Raw genomic sequence first — 23,689 nt, 5'->3', positions numbered from 1 at the left:
ATAGGGACTCAAGGTGGTGACCAAGTATAGAGGCAGCAAACAAGCCCACGCTGATCCCACAGGCTTCACAGGGCTGTATCCTTGGAGAGAGTCCTTGTGAAGAGCAATGGCCCCTGGACTGTTTGTCTCTTCAAAAGGAAGGAGACTGGAGTCTAGTGCAGTGCTCCCCAAACTCTGCCCTTTGAGAGATTTTGGACTTCATCTCCCAGAAGCCTCAGCCATGTTGGCCAAATGTCTGGCATTCTGGGAGCTGAGGTCCAAAATCCCTGAAGGTACAGAGTTTGGGGACCATTGCTCTAGAGTCTGGTGCATCTCAGGAAAGCTCATGCTGCCAACTTCCTTCTTCCAGTGAGTCTCAAAGTGAATCTCTGTGCCCTTTAAGGGCTTTCGGACTTCATCTCCCAGAATCCCAGACTGCTAGCCACTATGGCTGAGGCTTCTGGGAGCTGTAGTCCACAGCCTCTTAAAGGGCCCGGTCTCGTGCCTCTGAGGAAGGGGCCGGAGTCTAGCGAGGCTCCTTCTTTCTCCCAGAGAGTCCCGAAGGCGGACCAAGGTCTCTGCTCTTTGGATCGTGGGCCTCCCTTTAAAAAGAAACCCGGAAGCCGGCTGCCTCGAGGGAAGGCCTTGCGTCATCTCCCGGCGCCCGCCCGTGAGGCCCTGGGACGCGCGTGACGTCACTCTGGGACGCCTCCCCTCTCCGCCTATCGGTGCTCGCGGGGGGCGGGACCAGAGTTGCGTCATCTCCCAGCGCCCTGCAATGGCGGCCGTGTGGCGGGGCTACCAGCGGCTGATGGCGCGGCGCCCGCGGACGGTGCAGGTTCTGACCGCCGGTGAGCAGGACTCAGGGAGGGAGCCCGCTTTGGCCAACAGGACTGAGGCTTCTGGGAGTTGAAGTCCACACAGCTTGGGACCTTTGGGCAATAAACTGTGCCCTTTAAGGGATTTTGGACTCCAGCTCCCAGAATCCCATTCTATCGGCCATCATGGCTGAGGCTTCTGGGAGATGAAGTCCAAAATCTCTTAAAGGGCCCAGTTTGGGGAGCACTATAATGCAAAGCACTTAACAGTGAGAATGTCAAGTGTAAAAGGCAGCTGAAGCAGTCTCTAAAGTCATAAGCAGAAGCGGCATTCAGATGCTCTTTCTTTAGGGAGGCGTCTCAGGCAGTTTGGGCTAAACGTCTATTAATTGCACCTATCATTTCCTAGATTAGAATTATTAGAATGGATAGGCTGTTTGCTTTAAATCTTATGCCACAGGCAGCTTTATTTTCTTTATGCGGCTGCGTAAAGCGCTGTGTAAAATTTACAGCACTGCACTATGAATAAACTTTAATGATGATGATGATGATGATGATATAAACCCCTTAAAACAGCGGTTCCCAACCTTTGTTGGGCCGAGACCCCCCATTGGGGACGAAAGTCCTGCCCGCGGCCTCCCTGATTGGTTGGGAGGCTGGGGAGGGGGCGGGACTTTCGGCAGCCTAAAAGCACCAGCGGGCTTTGCGGTCGGAAGTCCCGCCCCTTCCCGGCCTCTCAACCAATTAGGGAGGCCGCAGAGGGAAAAGAGGCGGAACTTCTGGTTGCAAAGCCAGCTGTGGCTTGCAGTCCTGTCCACTTCTCCCCACGGTTGCCTGGCAGTCCTGGGGAGAAGAGGAGAAGGCAGCCCCCCGCCCTTTCCTCCCCGTGGGTGCTTGCACCCCTGGGAAGGAAGAGAGAGGAGTCGACCCCCCGACCCTTTCCCCCTTGCGGGTGGCTGCATCCGCGGGAAGAAAGGGAGAGGAGGAGGCGAAGCCCCCCACCATGTTCCCCTCACGCGTGTTTCCTTCTGCAGGAAAGAAGGGAGATGAGGAGGCGAACCCCCTGCCCCTTCCCCCTCGCATGTGGCTGCATCCGCGGAAAGGAAGGGAGAGGAGGAGGCGAACCACCCCCACGTCCCCCTCACGCATGGCTGCACCTTCGGGAAGGAAGGGAGAGGAGGAGGCGAACCCCCCGCCACGTCCCTCTCACGCGTGTCTCCATCCGCGGAAAGGAGATGACGAGGCAAATCTCCCTGCCACGTCCCCCTCGCGCATGTCTGCATCCACGGGAAGGAAGGGAGAGGAGGCGAACGCCCTACACGTCCCCCTCGCGTGTGGCTGCATCCGCAGAAAGGAAGGGACAGGAGGAGGCGAACCCCCCCCCGCCACGTCCCTCTCAGGCATGTCTGCATCCGTGGGAAGGAAGGGAGAGGAGGAGGCGAACCCCCCCGCCACGTCCCCCTCACACGTGTCTGCATCCGCGGGAAGGAAGGGAGAGGAGGAGGCGAAGCCCCCCCCCCCGCCCTTTCCCCCTCGTGCGTGTCTCCATCCGCGGGAAAGAAGGGAGAGGAGGAGGCGAACACCCCCGCCACGCCCCCCTCACGCGTGTCTGCATCCACGGGAAGGAAGGAAGATGAGGAGGCGAACCCCCTGCCCCTTCCCCCTCGCGTGTGGCTGCATCCGCGGAAATGAAGGGAGAGGAGGAGGCGAACCACCCCCACGTCCCCCTCACGCATGGCTGCACCTTCGGGAAGGAAGGGAGAGGAGGAGGCGAAGCCTCCCACCATGTTCCCCTCACGTGTATCTGCTTCCGCGGGAAGGAAGGGAGATGACGAGGCGAACCCCCTGCCCCTTCCCCCACACGCATGGCTGCACCTTCGGGAAGGAAGGGAGAGGAGGAGGCGAACCCCCCCGCCCTTTCCCCCTCGCGTGTGTCTGCATCCGCGGGAAGGAAGGGAGAGGAGGAGGCGAACGCCCCCCGCCACGTCCCTCTCACGCGTCTCCATCCGCGAGAAAGAAGGAGATGACGAGGCAAATCGCCCTGCAACGTCACCCTCCCGCGTGTCTGCATCCACGGGAAGGAAGGGAGAGGCGGAGGCGAACCCCCCCGCCACGCCCCCCTCGCACGTGTCTGCATCCGCGGGAAGGAAGGGAGAGGAAGAAGCGAACCCCCTGCCCCTTCCCCCTCACGCGTGTCTGCATCCACGGGAAGGAAGGGAGAGGAGGAGGTGAAGCCCCCCACCACCACGTCACCCTCACGCGTGTCTGCATCCGGAGGAAGGAAGGGAGAGGAGGAGGTGAACCCACCCCGCCCTTTCCCCCTCGCGCGTGTCTGCATCCGCAGGAAGGAAGTGAGAGGAAGAGGCGAACGCCCCCCCACCACGTCCCCCTTGTGCGTGTCTCCATCCGTGGGAAAGAAGGGAGGGGAGGAGGCGAACCCCCCGCCACGCCCCCCTCGCGCCTTGTCTCCATCCGCGGGAAAGGAGATGACGAGGCAAATCCCCCTGCCATGTCCCCCTCGCGCGTGTCTGCATCCACGGGAAGGAAGGGAGAGGAGGAGGCGAACCCCCTCGCCCTTTCCCCCTCGTGCGTGTCTGCATCCGCAGGAAGGAAGGGAGAGGAGGAGGAGGCAAACACCCCCCCCGCCACGTCCCTCTCACGCATGTCTCCATCCGTGGGAAAGAAGGAGATGACGAGGCAAATCCCCCCACCACGTCCCCCTCACGGGTGCCTGCACCCGCGGGAAGGAAGGGAGAGGAGGCGAACCACCCCCATGTCCCCCTCACGCATGGCTGCACGTTCGGGAAGGAAGGGAAAGGAGGAGGCGAACCCCCCCGCCCTTTCCAACTCGCGCGTGTCTGCATCTGTGGGAAGGAAGGGAGAGGAGGAGGCGAACGCCCCCCCGCCACGTCCCTCTCACGCGTCTCCATCCGCGAGAAAGAAGGAGAGGACGAGGCAAATCCCCCTGCAACGTCCCCCTCCCGCGTGTCTGCATCCACGGGAAGGAAGGGAGAGGAGGAGGCGAACCCCCTCGCCCTTTCCCCCTCGCACGTGTCTGCATCCGCAGGAAGGAAGGGAGAGGAGGAGGAGGCAAACACCGCCCCCGCCAAGTCCCTCTCACGCATGTCTCCATCCGTGGGAAAGAAGGAGATGACGAGGCAAATCCCCCTGCCATGTCCCCCTCGCGCGTGTCTGCATCCGCGGGAAGGAAGGGAGAGGAGGCGAACCCCCCGCCAAGTTCCCCTCGCGCGTGTCTCCATCCACGGGAAAGAAGGGAGAGGAGGCGGTGAAACCCCCGCAACGCCCCCCTCGTGCATGTCTGCATCTGCGGGAAAGAAGGGAGAGGAGGAAGCGAACCCCCTGCCCCTCCCCCTCGCGGGTGGCTCCACTCACAGGAAGGAAGGGAGAGGAGGAGGCGAACCCCCCCGCCCCTTCCCCCTCGCGGGTGGCTGCACCCGCGCTAAGGAAGGGAGAGAAGGAGGCGAACCCCCGCCACATTCCTCCGCACGAAGGAAGGGAAAGGAGGAGTCGACCCCCCCGCCTTTTCCCCCTCGCGGGTGGCTGCACCCACGAGAAGGGAGAGGAAGAAGTGAACCCCCCTTCCCCCTCACGGGTGGCTGCACTCGCGGGAAGGAAGGGAGAGGAGAAAGCTAACCCCCCCTTCCCCCTCACAGGTGGCTGCACCCGCGCGAAGGATGGGAGAGGAGGTGGCGAACCCCCCCACCACGTCCCCCTCACGGGTGCCTGTACCCGTGGGAAGGAAGGGAGAGGAGGAGGCGAACCCCCCCGCCACGCCCCCCTCGCGCGTGTCTGCATCCGCGGGAAGGAAGGGAGAGGAGGAGGCGAACGCCTCCTCCCGCAACGTCCCCCTCATGCGTGTCTCCATCCACAGGAAAGAAGGGGGAGGAGGAGGTGAACCCACCGCCACGTCCTCATTGCCCGTTTCTGCATCCGTGGGAAGGAATGGAGAGGAGGAGGCGAACCCCCCACCACCACGTCCCCCTCGTGCGTGTCTCCATCCACGGAAAGGAAGGGAGAGGAGGAGGCGAACGCCCCACACGTCCCCCTCGTGTGTGGCTGCAACGGCAGGAAGGAAGGGAGAGGAGGAGGTGAACCCCCCCACCACGTCCCCCTCACACGTGTCTGCATCCGCAGGAAGAAAGGGAGAGGAGGAGGCGAACGCCCCCCCGCCACGTCCCTCTCGCGCGTCTCCAGCCGCAAGAAAGAAGGAGATGACGAGGCAAATCCCCCTACAACGTCCCCCTCCCGCGTGCCTGCACCCGCGGGAAGGAAGGGAGAGGAGGAGGCGAACCCCCCTACAACGTCCCCCTCCCGTGTGTCTGCATCCACGGGAAGGAAGGGAGAGGAGGAGGCGAACACCCTCGCCCTTTCCCCCTCGCGCGTGTCTGCATCCGCAGGAAGGAAGGGAGAGGAGGAGGAGGCAAACACCCCCCCCGCCATGTCCCTCTCACGCATGTCTCCATCCGTGGGAAAGAAGGAGATGACGAGGCAAATCCCCCCACCACGTCCCCCTCACGGGTGCCTGCACCCGCGGGAAGGAAGGGAGAGGAGGAGGCGAACCCCCCCGCCACGCCCCCCTCCCGCGTGTCTGCATCCACGGGAAGGAAGGGAGAGGAGGAGGCGAACGCCCCCCCGCAACGTCCCCCTCATGCGTGTCTCCATCCGCAGGAAAGAAGGGAAAGGAGGAGGTGAACCCCCCGCCACGTCCCCCTTGCACGTTTCTGCATCCGCGGGAAGGAATGGAGAGGAGGAGGCGAACCCCCCCACCACGTCCCCCTCATGCGTGTCTCCATCCGCGGAAAGGAAGGGAGAGGAGGAGGCGAACGCCACACACGTCCCCCTTGTGTGTGGCTGCAACGGCAGGAAGGAAGGGAGAGGAAGAGGTGAACCCCCCGCCACCTCCCCTTTGCACGTTTCTGCATCCGCGGGAAGGAATGGAGAGGAGGAGGCGAACCCCCACCACATCCCCCTCATGCATGTCTGCATCCGCGGGAAGGAAGGGAGAGGAGGCGAACCCCCCCGCCAAGTTCCCCTCGCGCGTGTCTCCATCCACGGGAAAGAAGGGAGAGGAGGCGGTGAAACCCCCGCAACGCCCCCCTCGTGCATGTCTGAATCTGCGGGAAAGAAGGGAGAGGAGGAAGCGAACCCCCTGCCCCTCCCCCTCGCGGGTGGCTCCACTCACAGGAAGGAAGGGAGAGGAGGAGGCGAACCCCCCCGCCCCTTCCCCCTCGCGGGTGGCTGCACCCGCGCAAAGGAAGGGAGAGGAGGAGGCGAACCCCCGCCACATTCCTCCGCGCGAAGGAAGGGAAAGGAGGAGTCGACCCCCCCGCCTTTTCCCCCTCGCGGGTGGCTGCACCCACGAGAAGGGAGAGGAAGAAGTGAACCCCCCTTCACCCTCACGGGTGGCTGCACTCGCGGGAAGGAAGGGAGAGGAGAAAGCCAACCCCCCCTTCCCCCGTCACAGGTGGCTGCACCCGCCCGAAGGATGGGAGAGGAGGTGGCGAACCCCCACCACCACGTCCCCCTCACGGGTGCCTGTACCCGCGGGAAGGAAGGGAGAGGAGGAGGCGAACCCCCCAGCCACGCCCCCCTCGCGCGTGTCTGCATCCGTGGGAAGGAAGGGAGAGGAGGAGGCGAACGCCCCCCCCCCCCGCAACGTCCCCCTCATGCGTGTCTCCATCCACAGGAAAGAAGGGGGAGGAGGAGGTGAACCCACCGCCACGTCCTCATTGCCCGTTTCTGCATCCGTGGGAAGGAATGGAGAGGAGGAGGTGAACCCCCCCCCCCACCACGTCCCCCTCGTGCGTGTCTCCATCCACGGAAAGGAAGGGAGAGGAGGAGGCGAACGCCCCACACGTCCCCCTCGTGTGTGGCTGCAACGGCAGGAAGGAAGGGAGAGGAGGAGGTGAACCCCCCCACCACGTCCCCCTCACACGTGTCTGCATCCGCAGGAAGGAAGGGAGAGGAGGAGGCGAACGCCCCCCCCGCCACGTCCCTCTCGCGCGTCTCCAGCCGCGAGAAAGAAGGAGATGACGAGGCAAATCCCCCTACAACGTCCCCCTCCCGTGTGTCTGCATCCATGGGAAGGAAGGGAGAGGAGGAGGCGAACCCCCTCGCCCTTTCCCCCTCGCGCGTGTCTGCATCCGCAGGAAGGAAGGGAGAGGAGGAGGAGGAGGCGAACACCCCCCCCCGCCATGTCCCTCTCACGCATGTCTCCATCCGTGGGAAAGAAGGAGATGACGAGGCAAATCCCCCCACCACGTCCCCCTCACGGGTGCCTGCACCCGCGGGAAGGAAGGGAGAGGAGGAGGCGAACCCCCCCCCGCCACGCCCCCCCTCGCGCATGTCTGCATCCGCGGGAAGGAAGGGAGAGGAGGAGGCGAACGCCCCCCCCCCCGCAATGTCCCCCTCATGCGTGTTTCCATCCGCAGGAAAGAAGGGAAAGGAGGAGGCGAACCTCCCGCCACGTCCCCCTTGCGCGTTTCTGCATCCGCGGGAAGGAATGGAGAGGAGGAGGCGAACCCCCCCACCACGTCCCCCTCATGCGTGTCTCCATCCGCGGAAAGGAAGGGAGAGGAGGAGGCGAACGCCCCACACGTCCCCCTTGTGTGTGGCTGCAACGGCAGGAAGGAAGGGAGAGGAGGAGTTGAACCCCCCGCCACCTCCCCCTTGCACGTTTCTGCATCCGCGGGAAGGAATGGAGAGGAGGAGGCGAACCCCCCACCACATCCCCCTCGTGCATGTCTCCATCCGTGGGAAGGAAGGGAGTGGAGGAGGCGAACGCCCCACACGTCCCCCTCGTGCATGTCTGCATCCGCAGGAAGGAAGGGAGAGGAGGAGGAGGAGGCAAACACCGCCCCCGCCACGTCCCTCTCACGCATGTCTCCATCCGTGGGAAAGAAGGAGATGACGAGGCAAATCCCCCTGCCATGTCCCCCTCGCGCGTGTCTGCATCCGCGGGAAGGAAGGGAGAGGAGGCGAACCCCCCGCCAAGTTCCCCTCGCGCGTGTCTCCATCCACGGGAAAGAAGGGAGAGGAGGCGGTGAACCCCCCGCAACGCCCCCCTCGTGCATGTCTGCATCTGCGGGAAGGAAGGGAGAGGAGGAAGTGAACCCCCTGCCCCTCCCCCTCGTGGGTGGCTCCACTCACAGGAAGGAAGGGAGAGGAGGAGGCGAACCCCCCCGCCCCTTCCCCCTCGCGGGTGGCTGCACCCGCGCAAAGGAAGGGAGAGGAGGAGGCGAACCCCCGCCACATTCCTCCGCGCGAAGGAAGGGAAAGGAGGAGTCGACCCCCCCGCCTTTTCCCCCTCGCGGGTGGCTGCACTCACGAGAAGGGAGAGGAAGAAGTGAACCCCCCTTCCCCCTCACGGGTGGCTGCACTCGCGGGAAGTAAGGGAGAGGAGAAAGCTAACCCCCCCTTCCCCCTCACAGGTGGCTGCACCCGCGCGAAGGATGGGAGAGGAGGAGTCGACCCCCCCTTCCCCTTCCCCCTTGCGGGTGGCTGCTCTTGCTGGAAGGAAGGGAGAGGAGGAAGCGAACCCCCCCCCTTCCCCTTCCCCCTTGCAGGTGGCTGCATTCGCGGGAGGGAAGGGAGAGGAGGAGGCGAACCCCCCCCGCCACGTCCCCCTCGTGCGTGTCTCCATCCGCGGGAAAGAAGGGAGAGGAGGAGGCGAACCCTCCGCAACGCCCCCCTCGTGCATGTCTGCATCTGCGGGAAGGAAGGGAGAGGAGGAAGCGAACCCCCTGCCCCTCCCCCCTCGCGGGTGGCTCCACTCGCAGGAAGGAAGGGAGAGGAGGAGGCGAACCCCCCCGCCCCTTCCCCCTCACAGGTGCCTGCACCCGCGGGAAGGAAGGGAGAGGAGGAAGCGAACCCCCTGCCCCTCCCCCCTCGCGGGTGGCTCCACTCGCAGGAAGGAAGGGAGAGGAGGAGGCGAACCCCCCCGCCCCTTCCCCCTCGCGGGTGGCTCCACTCACAGGAAGGAAGGGAGAGGAGGAGGCGAACCCCCCCGCCCCTTCCCCCTCGCGGGTGGCTGCACCCGCGCAAAGGAAGGGAGAGGAGGAGGCGAACCCCCCCGTCACATCCCCCTCGCGCATGGCTGCACCCGCGCAAAGGAAGGGAAAGGAGGAGTCGACCCCCCGCCTTTTCCCCCTCGCAGGTGGCTGCACTCACGGGAAGGGAGAGGAAGAAGCGAACCCCCCTTCCCCCTCACGGGTGGCTGCACTTGCGGGAAGGAAGGGAGAGGAGAAAGCTAACCCCCCCTTCCCCCTCACGGGTGGCTGCACCCATGCGAAGGAAGGGAGAGGAGGAGTCGACCCCCCTGCCCCTTCCCCCTCGCGGGTGGCTGCTCTCGCCGGAAGGAAGGGAGAGGAGGAGGCGAACCCCCCCGCCACGTCCCCCTCGTGCGTGTCTCCATCCGCGGGAAAGAAAGGAGAGAAGGAGGCGAACCCCCCGCAACGCCCCCCTCGTGCATGTCTGCATCTGCGGGAAGGAAGGGAGAGGAGGAAGCGAACCCCCTGCCCCTCCCCCCTCGCGGGTGGCTCCACTTGCAGGAAGGAAGGGAGAGGAGGAGGCGAACCCCCCCGCCCCTTCCCCCTCACAGGTGGCTGCACCCACGGGAAGGAAGGGAGAGGAGGAAGCGCACCCCCCCCGCTCCTTCCCCCTTGCAGGTGGATGCACTCGCGGGAGGGAAGGGAGAGGAGGAGGCGAACCCCCCCGCTTCTTCCCCCTCTCGGGTGCTTGCTCTCGCTGGAAGGAAGGGAGAGGAGGAAGCGAACCCCCCCGCCCCTTCCCCCTTGCAGGTGGCTGCACTCGCGGGAGGGAAGGGAGAGGAGGAAGCGCACCCCCTCCGCCCCTTCACCCCCCCGCAGGTGGCTGTACTCGCGGGAAGGAAGGGAGAGGAGGTTTCGAACCCCCCCCGCCCCTTCCCTCTCGCGGGTGGCTGCACCCACGGGAACGAAAGGAGAGGAGGAGGCGACCCCCCCACCACTTCCTTGTCACGCGTGCCTGTGCCAGTGTGGGCACCCGCAGGGAGAAAGGGAAAGGAGGGAGCCCCACCCCCTTACCCTTTTCCCCGCCGATGCCTGCTCCTGCACCGGCACCTGCGGGGAGAAGGGGAGGGGGGAGCCGGGGGGGATCTTGCAGCATTTCTGAGACTGACTGAAGGGGAGAAGCTGGGAGCATAGAGTCATAGGATCCTAGAGTTGGAAGAGACCCCAAGAAGGGCCCTGATCCAGTCCAACCCCCTTCTTCTGCCATGCAGGAACTCTCCATCAAAGCATCCCCTGAGACAGATGGCCATCCAGCCTCTGTTTAAAGACCTCCAGGGAAGGAGATGCCAATACACTCCAAAGAAGGAGTCTTTTCCACTGTCGAACAGCTCTTACTGTTAGGAAGTTCTTCCTAATGTTGAGCTGGGATCTTTTGCAGGAGCTTGCATCTATTGTTCCAAGTCCTAGTCTCTGGAGCAGCAGAAAACAAGCTTGCTCCCTCCTCAATGTGCCCCTCCAAGCATTAAATTGGCATCTCAAGTGAGGGGGGGAGAGCCTCCAGGATACCCCCATGGCCCTTGTTCTCACCAGACATACCTGAGAGAATGGCAGGACAGAGAGAAGGCATTAAATTGGCCCTCGGCTGGAGACCACCATGAACAGCAACCCAAACATGTGTTTATGTTGGGGAATTCAAGTTTCCTAAGGCTTCAGCCCTTGGTAAGGAAGCAAAACTATGAAACTATCGAAGCCCAGGCTGTGAGGGTCTTGCTTTAGAATCAGCAGAGCAGCAGAAAGGGTCTTTTGCCTTAAGATGCTTCTATACGAACTGAGACTGACACAAGTAGCTTGTAGTTTGAAAACAAAACTTTACTAATGGCTGAAATCTATATATATATATACATGGAAGCTGCATGCTCACCTGTCTAGTGAATAGTTCAGGTGAAGGGAGGCGTTTGTCTCTCACCATCTTCTGGAGGGAAGTTGAGAGAGCAATGCTTGGCGATGGAGAGAGCGAAGGGAAGCAGGAGCAACGGTTTATTGTGTGAGAGGACTTCCTAAGGAAGTTACTTAGATCCCATGATCTGTTTACCGACTTACAAAGGTATTTATTGCCCCTGGAATTTAGCAGGACCAAATGGCATGCAAGTAGAGATAGAAGACAGTAGAGATGCATGCAGGAAATCCTAGCTATCTGAGGAGGGGCAGAGAGAAGGCAATGGTTTCCCAACAGTTTAGTGCCAGCTAAGGTCCTCTCAAATGGCAGCGGCTGTTGAAAGTCAGCTGGAGCCAGGGTTCCCAAAAGTGGGACCATGGATAGAAACCTGCCCCTTCCTTGTGTTCTGTTGAGCCAGGGAGCTAAAGCAGAATCCAAAGGGGAGGAGGAGGCTGGTGGGATGCAGTGAAAGCAGCCCAGAAAGTCGGCCTGTCCGGCTTCAGCAGAGGCGGGAGTGGCAGGAGCCTTCCTGGGTTGCCCTCCTTGCTGGGAAAATGGCAAGCAGTGCTGGGAATGCGGAGTAGGAGGACAAGGAGGAGAGGTCTCAGGCCACCCAGGCTCCGAATGCCTTGCCTGGGTGCCTCTCCTCTTCCCCATCCCAGGGCTGTCGGGGGTCAAGGAGTCTTCCTAGCACTAGCCTCCAGGAGTGTGGATCTATTTTCTTAGTAAGTTATAAAGCTCATAGACTCATAGAGTTGGAAGATACCTCAAGGGCAACATCAGTCCAACTGCTTTCTGCCATGCAAGAACTCGCAATCAGACAAACAGATGGCCATCTAGCCTCTGTTTAAAAACCTCCAAAGAACTCACCTACACTGTTTTAACTATTTAAAAAACTTGTAGTTTAAAACCAGAAGTGGGCTTCTCTTAATTCCTGCTTTCAGTTTGGTTTTTTGGCATTTAATGTGTGGCCCTTAAGGGCCTGCAAGTTAGCCTCTGAATCTGCCCAAGTTATCTCCCCCCCTCCATCTTGGATGGTTCTACCTTGACAAACAAGACCTTGCAGACGCAGAGGCTCAAGGCTGACCTGGAGGTGTGGTTGTCTTCCATCCCTGCAAGGTGGGCTAGAGAGCTGAAGACATGCCCAAAGTCACCCCTGGATTCTCTTGGCTCTCTTGGTTGGGGTTACAAGCTTCCCCTCCTTCCTGCTGCAACACACTGCCTCTTAGGATCTTCTTCTGACCCAGTGGGGTTTGTCTTCTGGTGTGGGGGCTGCCTTTGGCTGGGATTGGGGGAGGCGACAAGGCTTCTGGCTCTTGACTCCCAGGTTGCCCGCATCAGGGACGTTCTGGCCCCCCAACTAGTTCCCTTTGGATGGTCTCTTGTACATGGCGGTGCTTTCTGGAGCAGGACATGCCACATGGGGGCATCTACCAGTGGGCCTTTCCAAGCCAGCGTCAATGAGGCCAAGGTCCTCAGGTCTGCCCGCATGTGGGATGTGAACCTTTGGGGAGGCAGTCACCCTCAAAGTTATGTACTGCCCCTGAGTGTCCCTTCTGGGGTCTCCTGCGCCATAACAGCAGGAAAGGCTACTGGGATGCCACCCACTGCCAGGTCGATTGGGGCCTTATCCAGCCTTTTCTTTTTGGGTGGGGGCATCTCTCAGCCTCATGGCTGCTGCTCTTGCTGCAGGCAGGGAGGGGGCTCTTGGACTTGGACACTCTGGGAGAATGAGCAGGTTTGGCCTCTGGAGCCTGATTTTGGGGGTCAGGAGGATGGCGATTCCTCTTCCCTGCCATCTCTCCTCTGGTTCCTCACATCTTCCCATCCCTTGGGCAGCTGTGCTGGGTCCCCACCTGAAAGGGATTCCAAGGGCCAGCTAGTCTGACTCCCCTGCTTTGCAGGGACCTACAGCTAAAGCGGTCCTCAGAGATTGTGCCAGCCAGGCTCTGCTTAGAGGCCTGCCAAGCGGGTGAGTCCACCACCCTCCTTTGAGGCAGTCTGTCCCACTGTCAAACTGTGCTTTCCATTGGGAAGTCCTTCCTCTCCTCTTGTGATTTTAGTCCATTTGGATCTCTTCCTAGTCCTTGCAGCACCAGAGAGGGACCGTGTTTGGCTCCCATGGAACCATTGGCCGTGCTTCTTTCTTGAGGGCCCAGTTCTCCTGCCACAGGTTCTGCCCGTGTTGTCCAAAGTTGCTGGGGGCCTGTTAGGTTGGCACCTTTCCCTGTCCAGCCTGTGGTGTGGAGCAATTTCTGTCCATCTGTCCATTTGTTCCAAGAGGGGTGTTGAACACAGGCAGGTGGCAGGTGGTCCACTGGTCTGTGGGGAGGACGCTCTGCCCCAGGCGCAGGTGGGGTCAAGATCAGGAAGATGGGGTCGTGTCTCCCTTCATGCGAGATGGAGCCAGGCTCTCCCTCCCATCTGTCTACCATATGCAGTGCCATCAGTCCCAGGATGTGAGCTTGTCCATGGGCAGGTGCCTGTGTCACTTTGTGTAGTATAAATGTCTGTGAAATGGGCCCATTTTGACAAGTGAAGCATAGGTGTTACAATTCATGTTACAAGCCATGTTTCTGGCTTTTCCCTTTGACCAAACCTGTCAAGAGCCTGGGATGTTGCTAAACCAGGTAAACATGCCCTCTGCCTCCTCCCGCTGGGTGCAGCCAACCTGGGCAATGTAGGCAAAGGGGAGTGTGTGAGACCTTGCCCCTTTCACAACCAGAAGTGGGCACAGGCTGATCTCAAAACCAACCAAGGACCCTCCAGACCACTTTGACCCATTGGGGGTTGCAGCTGTTTTGGTTTTGTCGCTGCTGCCCATGTGGGGCAGTGGTGTGGCGTGGCCCAGCATTTCCCATAGACTCCCTCCTCCCACAGGACCATGGCCAGCCTTCCGTAGGTCTGTCCATCAGTTGTGAGGGAATTGGCCGGCCGCCTTCATGAGGGGTGGCCATGGAGTTGGCAGCCCCCCAAGGCTTCTTACAGGTGAAGTCATCGCCAACCGGGAGGCATCAATCTCAGCAGCCTGGCTGGCAGAGATGCCCTCGTCCCATCGTTTACACTTGGCAGGCTGGCCAACTGCGTCATTGAGGGGCCACCTTCATACGTACAAGTACACAGCCCCCCTCCCACCAACAACAATGTGTAGAGAAAGAGGAATGGATAATGGAACAGTGGGGCAGGGACTGTACCTGTTGGCAGGAACAGCAACAAGCGAGTTGGGGAGCCATGCCAAAGTGAGATGGGCAGAGGCAGCAGCCTTAGCACTCCTGGGGCTGGGTCTAGGCAAGAGAACCCGGCCTCCCCTGGCTGAGCATATGTGTTTGTGGGGGGAGGTCTGCCCTGGGGGGCTCCATGTGCCCAAGGGATGGGAATACCTCTGAGTTTTTTAGAGGAGCGGCTGGCAGCTTCCTTTCACCTCTCTGGCATCCTTTCCCCTGCCTGTTTTTGCCTCCTGTGGGCTGCCTTCCCCTCCTTTTGTGAGACCCTTCACAGCTGGGTGAAGTAGGAGAGCTTCACCACTCTCTTGTGAAAGGGGCTGCCTATCTGTTCGGGGAGGAGAGGTTTCTCCCATAGGGCTGCAGCCCCCCCCCCCCCAATTCCTTGCCTACAACCTGCCACCTCACTATCATTACGCAAGACCTTCTTTGCCTCTGTGTTCTCAGAAAAGGCAAAGGGTGCTTAACCTGAGGATAATGGAGCAGAGGACAGAATAGGGGAATTTCAGCACAGAATAAGTAAAGAGATAGTAGAGGAATACTTGTTTAACCTAAATGAATATAAGTCTCCAGGACCAGATGAACTACATCCAAGGGTATTAAAAGAACTGGCAAATGTAATATCGGAGCCATTGGCAATAATAGTCTTTGAGGACTCCTGGAGAAGAGGAGAAGTCCCAGCAGAATGGAGGAGGGCAAACGTTGTCCCCATCTTCAAATAGGGGAAGAAGGGGATCCAAACAATGATCCTCCAGTTAGTTTGACATCTATACTAGGAAAGATTCTGGAGCAGATCATTAAACAGAGAGTCTCTGAACATCTAGAAGGCAATGCCATCATCACAAAAAGTCAACATGGGTTTCAGAGAAAGAAGTCATGCCAGACAAATCTGATCTCCTTCTTTGATAAAATGACCAGATTGGTAGATGAAGGGAATGCTGTGGATATAGTAGATCTTGATTTCAGTAAGGCCTTTGACAAGGTTTCCCATGATATTATTGCAAACAAACTAGTGGAATATGGGCTAGACAAAGTAACTGTTATGTGGATCTGTAATTGGTTGACCGGCCAAACCCAAAGGATGGTCAGCCATGGCTCCTTTTCATCCTGGAGAGAAGTTACCAGAGGGGTGTCCAGTGGGGCTCTGTCCTGGGCCCAGGGCTATTCAACATCTTTATCAATGACCTGGATGACAGAATTGGGAGCATACTTATCAAATTTGCAGATGGCACCAAATTAGGAGGAATAGCTAATACTCCAGAGGACAGGATCAAGATTCAAAATGATCTGAATAGACTAGAAAGCTGGGCCATAGCTAACAAAATGAAATTCAACACAGAGAAATGTTAGGGCAGAAAAATGAAAAGCACAGATAGAGGATTATGGGGGACACCCGGCTGAATGAAAGTACATGGGAAAGGGATCTGGGAGTCCAAGTAGACCAGCAGTTGAACATCAGTCAACAGTGCGATGTGGCAGCTAACAAGGCCAATGCGATTTTAGGCTGCATCAATAGAAGTATAGTGTCTAGATCAAGAGAAGTCATAGTGCCACTCTATTCTGCTCTGGTCAGGCCCCACCTGGAATATAGTGTCCAGTTCTGGGCCCACAATTCAAAAAGGATGCTGAGAAAGTGGAGCCATGTGTCCAAAGGAGAGTGACTAAAATGGTGAAGGGTCTGGAAACCATGAAGCCCTATGAGGAACGCTTTAGGCATCTGGGGATGTTTAGCCTGGAGAAGAGAAGGTTAAGAGGGGATACGATAGCCCTGTTTAAATATTTGAAAGGATGTCATATTGAGGAGGGAGAGGGCTTTTTTTCTGCTGCTCCAGAGAATAGGATACGGAGCAATAGATTCAAACTACAGCAAAAGAGATTCCAGCTCAACATTAAGAAGAACTTCCTGAGAGTAAGGGCTGTTCGACAGTGGAAGACACTCCTTCCTTGGAGTGTAGTGGAGTCTCCCTCCTTGGAGGTCTTCCAACGGAGGCTGGATGGCCATCTGTCATTGGGGATGCTTTGATCTGGATTTCCTGCATGGCAGAAGGGGGTGGGACTGGATGGCCCTTCTTGGGGTCTCTTCCAACTCTATGATTCTATGATTTGGAGCGTTTCCAAAGGAGGGCAACTAAAATTGTGAAGGGTCTGGAAACCCTTATGCCTTATGAGGAACGACTTAGGGAGCTGAGGATGCTTAGCCTGGAGAAGAGAAGGTTGAGAGGTAATATGATAACCCTCTTTAAGCCTGTGAAAGGGAGCAAGCTTGTTTTCTGCTGCTCCGGAGAATAGGACACAATGGAGCAATGGATGCAAAGTACAGGAAAATAGATTCCAGCTCCACATTAAGAGGACCTTCCTGAGAGTAAGGCTGTTCGACAGAAAGTGATGGAGTCTCCTTCTTTGGAGGTCTTTAAACAGAGGCTGGATGGCCATCTGTCCATGTAATTAAAACTGTAGTAGGGCCACTAATATTGTTTACCTAAAGGATGGGGAAGGAAGAAATAAAGAGGACATTTTAAGTTGCATAAGATCCGATCCTCAGTCTAACTTCCCATTACTCTTCTTTACAAAACCTATCATACCAACTGTCAAAGAAATAAAAAACTCCTGTTTGCAAATTTCTGTTCTAATTTAATCAAAATGGAATCATAGAATCATAGAGTTGGAAGAGACCACAAGCTCCATCCAGTCCAGCCCCATTCTGCCATGCAGAGAAGCCACAATGGAAGCACCTCCAAAGAACTTTTAACATTGGACACCGAAGCAGTAAATATGGACTCCTCCAAAATCTGAACTATCTTCTTTCAACTGAAAAGAGAGCACCCTGGAAACTTACAGCAAAATCCAGACCTCGCCTCTTCAAGATGAAGGATGTCCAGTTGTACTTATTGTTTTGTATTTGTTCAGTGTTGTTGTTGTTGTTGTTGTTTTACTGTTTCCATGCTTTTTATCTTGTTTTATATAGTGAACTTTACATTTTTTATGCACTGCGGAGGAGCTACTCTTTGGGGGATATGCAGGAGGTCTTCTGGGTTGGGGGTCCTTTGGACGTGGGTCATCATGTGACCCCTGAGCCCCCTTCTGGCCCTTCCAGGTGGTATTGGGGTTTAGTTCTGGCAGAGGGAACCTTGGGGTCTCCTGGGATCCTTTCCGGAGGGGAGGTCCCAGATCCTTTTTGGGTTCGAGGCAGCCAAAGGTTGCAGGTACCCCAAGCTGTGGCTTGTCCTGCTGACCCCGCAGTGCTGGACTGGGCACCCCGATGCTGGTGGGCATCCGGATGATCTTTCTTTATGCCTCTCCCATTCTCCCAAAACAGGACTCGCAATGGCTGGCTTATACTTTAAACCAACTGAAACAGGCAAAGAAGCAACATTAAAAATGGAATTACAGCACTAAAATCACCTAAAGCATATAACTGCCAATGTTTAAAAGCCGTTTTTTAAAAAGCCAACAATACAGATGAATCAGAACAGGATGCTTTTACACCTCTTTCTTTAGAAACCCTTGGTTTTCAGGGTTTTGCCTGCTGAGGGAAGGACAGTTGACCCTCCCCAGACAGTGCTACTTTGCTTTTTGAGCCCCTTTTCCAGTTCAGAGGTCGTGGCAACCATGGGTTTGCTGCAATGCAGGAAAAAAGCAATGGGATTCCAACCAGAGAAGGGTGTTGTTGGGGGCCACTCCCAGGTCCACTGTGGCCACACCAGTAACCCCTCACCCCTGGTCTGGGACTTTTCCACTCTCGGAGGTCCTTATGTCATGCCACCTCCTTGGTTCTGCCAGTAAGGCCAGTGTGTTGTTTTTGGGCAGGGGCGATGGTGGGAGCTGGAGATGTCATCTCTCAGCAGCTGGTGGAGCAGAGAGGCCTGGCTGGGCACAGCAGTCGGAGGACTCTGAAGATGATGGCCGTTGGCTTTTGCTTTGTGGTGAGCACTGCGGCGGGAGGTCAAGGTGGAGAAAGGATGGAGCCCTGAGCAAATGCTGTGTGGCTCCAGCAGAATGCAACCCCAACCTTGTTCAACCTTCCCTGCAGGGCCCGGTCATTGGAGGCTGGTACCAGGTGCTGGACCGCCTGGTGCCAGGCACGACCCGGATGGCTGCCCTCCAGAAGATGCTGCTGGATCAGGTGAAGGAAGCCGGGACGGGGGTCCAGAGCTGGGCCAGCCACCCCATGTGTGTGTGTACACTCTATGGCTTGGGATTCAGCTGCCCATTGCTGCTGCTGGAGCGCCAGGGATCATCTCTGTCTGTCCATCCACCTTCTGTCCCTCCTGCCTTGAGAAGGATCTTTCCCTGCTGTTGTTTCCTGAAAGGAGAGATCTCTCTCCTGGTTTCAGCAGCTCAGCCAATGTTGGCAGGTGGGCTTTTGCTGCTGTCCCCCTCTGGCCCTAAAACCTGAACACAGCCAATGCCTTTCTCTCTTCTTCTTTTTTCAGGGGGGGTTTGCCCCCTGCTTCCTTGGCTCTTTCCTGGCTGTGGTGGGAGTCCTCAACGGCCTGTCTCTGGAAGAGAATTGGAACAAGATCAAGCGGGTGAGTTGGACTGGGCAGGGGGTGCCCCAGAGTGGGTGGCTGGTGCCACCCTGGAAGGGGTCTCTGGGGAAGGAAGATGAGAAGAGACCTTCATCCTGCCCCTCTAGCTGCCATTGGTTGGCCTAGCAAGTGGACCATCTCATGAATCCACAGAAGTGGGGGTCCCCAACTACCCCTCCCTAGCTGGGCCCTTCCCCTCAGTAGCCATTAAGCCAAGGAAAAGGCCATGGTCTCTGCAGTATCATGAGAAGGGAGGAGGGTGGGCAAGCCCTCTCCTGATGCCAGGCCTGCCTGCAAACTCCCACCCCACCCAAACAGCCAGGCCTTCTTGGCAGCCACCCTGCCTTAGAATCATAGAATCGTAGAGTTGGAAGAGACCCCAAGGGCCACCCAGTCCAACCCCATTCTGCCATGCAGGAAATCCCAGTCAATGCATCCCCGACAGATGGCCATCCAGCCTCTGCTTAAAGGCCTCCAAACATGGAGACTCCGCCATAATCTCCAAGGAAGGAGTGTGTTCCTCTGTCAGACAGCCCTTACTCTCAGGAAGTTCCTCCTAATGTTGAGCTGGAATCTCTTTTGCTGGAGCTTGCATCCATTGCTCCATTGGGTCCTATTCTCTGGAGCAGCAGAAAACAAGCTTGCTCCCTCCTCAATATGACGTCCTTTCAAATATTTAAACAGGGCTATCATATCACCTTCTAACCTTCTCTTCTCCAAGCTAAACATCCCCAGCTCCCTTAGTCGTTCCTCATTGGGCTTCATGGTTTCCAGGCCTTTCACCATTTTAGTCACCCTCCTTTGGACACATGGCTCCAGTTTCTCAATGTCCTTTTTGAATTGTGGTGCCCAGAACAGAATATAGTGGCACTATTACTTCCCTTGATCTAGACACTATACTTCTATTGATGCAGCCTAAAATCACATTGGCCTTTTTAGCTGCCGCATCACACTGTTCACTCATGTTCAACTTGTGCTCTAGTTGGACTCCCAGATCCCTTTCACATGTATAAGTCTCTCATTCAGCAAGGTGTCGCCCTTCCTATATCTGTGCATTTTATTTTTCCGCCCTAAGTGCAGTACCTTACATTTCTCTGTGTTGAATTTCATTTTGTTAGCTTTGGCCCAGCTTTCTAGTCTATTCAGGTCATTTTGAATCTGGATCCTGTCCTCTGGAGTATTAGCTATTCCCCCTAATTTGGTGCCATCTGCAAATTTGATAAGTATGCTCCCAATTCTGTCATCCAGGTCATTGATAAAGATGTTGAATAGCACTGGGCCCAGGACAGAGCCCTGTGGGACCCCCCTGGTCACTTCTCTCCAGGATGAAAAGGAGCCATGGCTGACCATCCTTTGGTTTCGGCCGGTCAACCAATGACAAATCCATCTAACGGTTGCCTTGTCTAGCCCACATTTTACAAGCTTGTTTGCAAGAGTGTCATGGGAAGCCTTGTCAAAGACCTTACTGAAATCAAGATGTACTATATCTTGTCAAGATGATGCTCATCCCCAGGCTGCCCTCTCTGCCTCCATCCCCATGACCCCTGAGCTGGCCTGGGAGCGGGGGCAGACCCAGCCAGGGGGTCAACACTGACTCCCAGCCCTACTGGGGTTATTTGGGGGCTCCCTCCTGGAACAGGCAGAGCCCAGTGGAGGGTGTTGAAGGAGGGGCCGCTCCAGCCCCTCCCCTCCTTGCCTCGGGATCCCATCCCAAAATCTCAAAACAGAGGTTGCATGCTGGAAGCTGCTGCGTCAGTGAGTCCCAGGCATCCTCACTGACCTGGCCGCTGCATGGGTCTGTCTGTGTGGATGTGAGGGCAAGCCTTATCTCAAAAGCAAACACACACACACAGCTCTTTCTGGGCACTGTGGGCCATGTTGTACCACCTCCCCCCCACACAGACAACTTCCTTTAGATGCCCCACAGGCAGGTGCTCCCTCCATCTCCCCCCTTTCCTTCCAGATGCTTGTTGGGAAAATGCCCACCTACCCCATCCACCCCCTGCTTCCTCCCTTTTCTATCCCTCTTTCCATTCACCCTTGTGAGTCTCCTTCAAGTCCCTCCTGATGTGTCACAGCCCCCCCCCCATCCCACTTGGCACCAGCACTCCTGAGCTCTTGCCAGGGAACAACCCTCAGTCTTGCATTGATATGGTGTGCGGGGGGGGGGGGCTTTTAAAAAGGGGAGGAGAGGATGTGGCAGAGGTGCATGAAGTTAAGCATGCTTCAGAGAAAGGGTGGACATCCCACCCACCCCCACCCCCTATGGGAGGCAGTGGAGGAGGATTACAACAGGCAGAGACCAGGGAGGACCCTCTCCTCAGGACCCTGTGCTGCCCACTGACTGGCCCAGCTTGGGAAGGCCAATAGCTGGTAAGGGCTAGTAGCCCTGCCCAGGAGGGTGAATTGGCTCTCCTCTCTCTCTTGTGGGGGCTTCCCATGGGGAAGGCATTTAGCTGGCCCTGTGGGGTGGAGGGGGGGACAGAGTGATTGCTCAGACAGTCCCCTGGGGGAACTTATCTAACTTGCTCTGGAGGGGCGGCATGGACGTCTCTGCCTGCTAGGACTCTTGCTACCCCCCACACCTTGTGCTGGTGCTGGAGGAACACTTGGATGGGGTGGGCAGCAGCTGCTCCCATGTTCCAGCACGAGGGGCCCCCACCTCCAGAAGGCTTTTGGCCTTTTGTGCTGCAGCGTCTCTCTTCTCCATGGCCGCTTGGCTTGACGTTCATTCTCACTTCCCAGGCCACGTCTGGCCCCCTTTTCCTCCGCTTGGTATTAATGAAATGCGGACGAGACGAGCAGCCTTTGCAAGGTTCCCCCTCCCCACCTGTTTGTCCAGTAGAGCCCCCCACCCCACTTCGGGTGGGTCTGCATGGAGCAGTGCCCTGGCAGTGTTTGCTCAGCAGGGATGACTCATGGAAGACAACATTTGGAAGCGCCTCCTGCATCCTTGCCTGCCTCCCACCTTTGGAGAAGTTGGTGGAAGATGATGAAGGGGCTGATGCTCAGAAGAGCCCCCATCTCCCCAAATTCCTGAGTCAGAATGGGCCTCAAGTGAGACATGGACACAGCTTTGTGGATATGCACTTCTTCTTCGTGGTCTCTGCGAATCATACAAATGGGTTTCACAGAGCCCCCAGAATCCACTCATGCAAGCCATGACTGGTTAACAGCTCTTCCCTGGCTGGTATGGGGGCAGAGGACTGGTCTCACAGTCTCTTTGGGACCCTCCAGCACCCAGACTGCCCACTTCCTCAGCCTGGTAGCTGCCTAGCTCCCTCCACTGCAGTCTAAGCCTTCCTCCCTTGCCACCTCCCAAGGTGACCAGAAAGAAAGGTTTGCAGTGTCCAGCGCCATTCCTGCCACCTGTCTCTCAGAAGGCTGTCTGTCCAACTGGCCACAGCAGGGGAAATCCCCCCTTGGTCACATGGGACAGAGGGGGATTTTGGTGTGACTGGAACTGGTGGGAGGGGGAGTCAGGGTGACCTTTGACCGTGAGGGGGCAGTGCTGGCCCCTTCCCCACAGAACCCCAGACAAGGAGTGGGGCCAGAGTTTGCCTCTCCTGGAAGGCCAGCCTTTCAAGTCCCCTGTGCTTGGGAGGGTGCTGAGGGTCCAGGTCTAGCAGAGTCAGCTGGAACCAGCCACTCTGGGTCTTCAGCTGGGATTCTTTCCCAGCCCTGATCCGATACACACCAGGCCTGACTCTGCAGTCAGAGAGGGCAGGATTTTGAGGGTGCTGCTCTGGGGCCCTTTCATGTGACACAGTCACAGTACTGTGGTCCCACTTTAGTGGTCATCAGGGCTGTCACGTGGCAGGATTGGGAGGATGGCCTGGCTCAGCCTTGTGGGGGGGACATGTTCCGACACCCACCCTCCCTCCCTCTGTTCTCTTGCAGGACTACACAGATGCCCTGGTCACCAACTACTATGTGAGTGTCCACCACCACCACCACCCTGGACAGTTTAGTGGCACCATTTGGCCTTGGAAGCTCAGGGGGGGGCCTGTTTTCCAGGGCCCTTCCAAAGCCCCTCAAGCACCATTTGGCTGCCTTAGGGTCTGGGTTTGGCATCCCTTGCCTGCTCTTTTCCTTGGCCTGGGTGATGCTGAGAGATGGGTCTGGGGTGTCCCTCTCTGTCTGTTGGGGGGTGGGAGGCCCCATATGTCCTTTTGCCTTGCATGGGTTCCTTGGTGGTGGTCCCATCTGTCCAACTGCTCCTCCTCTGTTTCTCTCAGATCTGGCCGGCTGTGCAGGTGGCCAATTTCTACTTCATCCCCCTGAACCACAGGTAGGCTGCCAAGACAGCCCCCAACCCAGTGGCTGCTCTGACCCCCTGTCTGTCCATCCTGTCACTGACCTTTGTCCCCCTTCCACTTTTCTTCCCTCCCTCCCCCCAGGCTGGCTGTGGTCCAATGTGTCGCCATTGTCTGGAACTCCTACCTCTCTTGGAAGGCCAACCACCTGTGAGCCTAGAAGATTGGGGGACCCTCCCCTTTGGATTCAGACCCACCTGCTGGACCCCATCATCTTCTCCCCCACAGACACAGACACAGACTGCAGTTGCCAGACCCTGGGCCCCCTCCAGCAAAGGCCAGTGAGGGGGCAGGCTTCTCACATGCAGCCCCTCTGCAGACAGACAGCCTTCATGGGTGACATCCGACCAACTGGACGAGGCTACAAAGCCCCTTCTGCCCTCAGCTCTGTGCATCTAGAATTGGGGAGGCTGGGGTGCATGCCAGGATCCAACCCTCAGCTCCTGCCCTGTGGGAAGCCCCCCTGCCCAGGCTGCAGATTTGGGCAGCCACATCTCAGGGCCGCTGATGTATCATAGAATTGTAGAGTTGGCCTAGCTGACCCCCTGAGGCCCCTTCCAGCTCTTAGGGCCCTGTGAGTCATAGAGTCCAGCAGCAGCAGCAGCAGTAGCAGTGTCTCCTGGCCTTCCTCCTTGCCCAAGCAGGGTCTCCCAGCCGCCTCTGGGCTTCTGGCCTCTTCTTTGTGTGAGGGTCAGTGGAGTCGCCTCCCTCCCTTCTGCTGGCAAGGACCCCCCACACACACCCAGGAGCCTCTCAGCTGGCTCTCCAAAGGGCCAGGGCAGGCTGACTGGTGGTCCTCCCAGGGATGGCTCTCTAGCAAGCCTCCAGGCCCAGAGGCAGTCTACCTTCGTCTTCCTTTTAGTGGCCTCTGGGGGGAGGCA

At 57.9% G+C, this 23,689-nt stretch overlaps 1 protein-coding gene across 1 annotated transcript; it reads left to right on the top strand.

Annotated features, from left to right (window-relative positions):
- The first annotated feature begins 757 nt into the window (after window positions 1–757).
- LOC149310279 (mitochondrial inner membrane protein Mpv17-like) lies at window positions 758–23,053 on the top strand. Its single transcript, XM_089528255.1, has 7 exons — window positions 758–830; window positions 17,771–17,886; window positions 17,994–18,086; window positions 18,397–18,492; window positions 22,393–22,425; window positions 22,731–22,783; window positions 22,893–23,053. The coding sequence occupies exons 1-7, from the start codon at window positions 758–760 to the stop codon at window positions 22,960–22,962; spliced, it is 534 nt and encodes a 177-aa protein (XP_089384381.1). The 3' UTR covers window positions 22,963–23,053.
- The last annotated feature ends 636 nt before the right edge of the window (window positions 23,054–23,689 follow it).

Source organism: Sceloporus occidentalis, unplaced genomic scaffold (assembly GCF_023333645.1).
Source record: "Sceloporus occidentalis isolate IW3139 unplaced genomic scaffold, rSceOcc1.0.p SCAF_6, whole genome shotgun sequence".
NCBI lineage: Eukaryota > Metazoa > Chordata > Lepidosauria > Squamata > Phrynosomatidae > Sceloporus > Sceloporus occidentalis.
This window is presented reverse-complemented; position numbering and strand designations above follow the sequence as displayed.

Bases quoted from the DNA above. Each gene is read 5' to 3' on its own strand.
- LOC149310279 (XM_089528255.1), top strand. From the start codon at position 758: ATGGCGGCCGTGTGGCGGGGCTACCAGCGGCTGATGGCGCGGCGCCCG. The intron at 18,493-22,392 runs GTGAGTTGGACT...GTTCTCTTGCAG, and splicing joins ATTGGAACAAGATCAAGCGG to GACTACACAGATGCCCTGGT. The intron at 22,426-22,730 runs GTGAGTGTCCAC...TGTTTCTCTCAG, and splicing joins CCCTGGTCACCAACTACTAT to ATCTGGCCGGCTGTGCAGGT.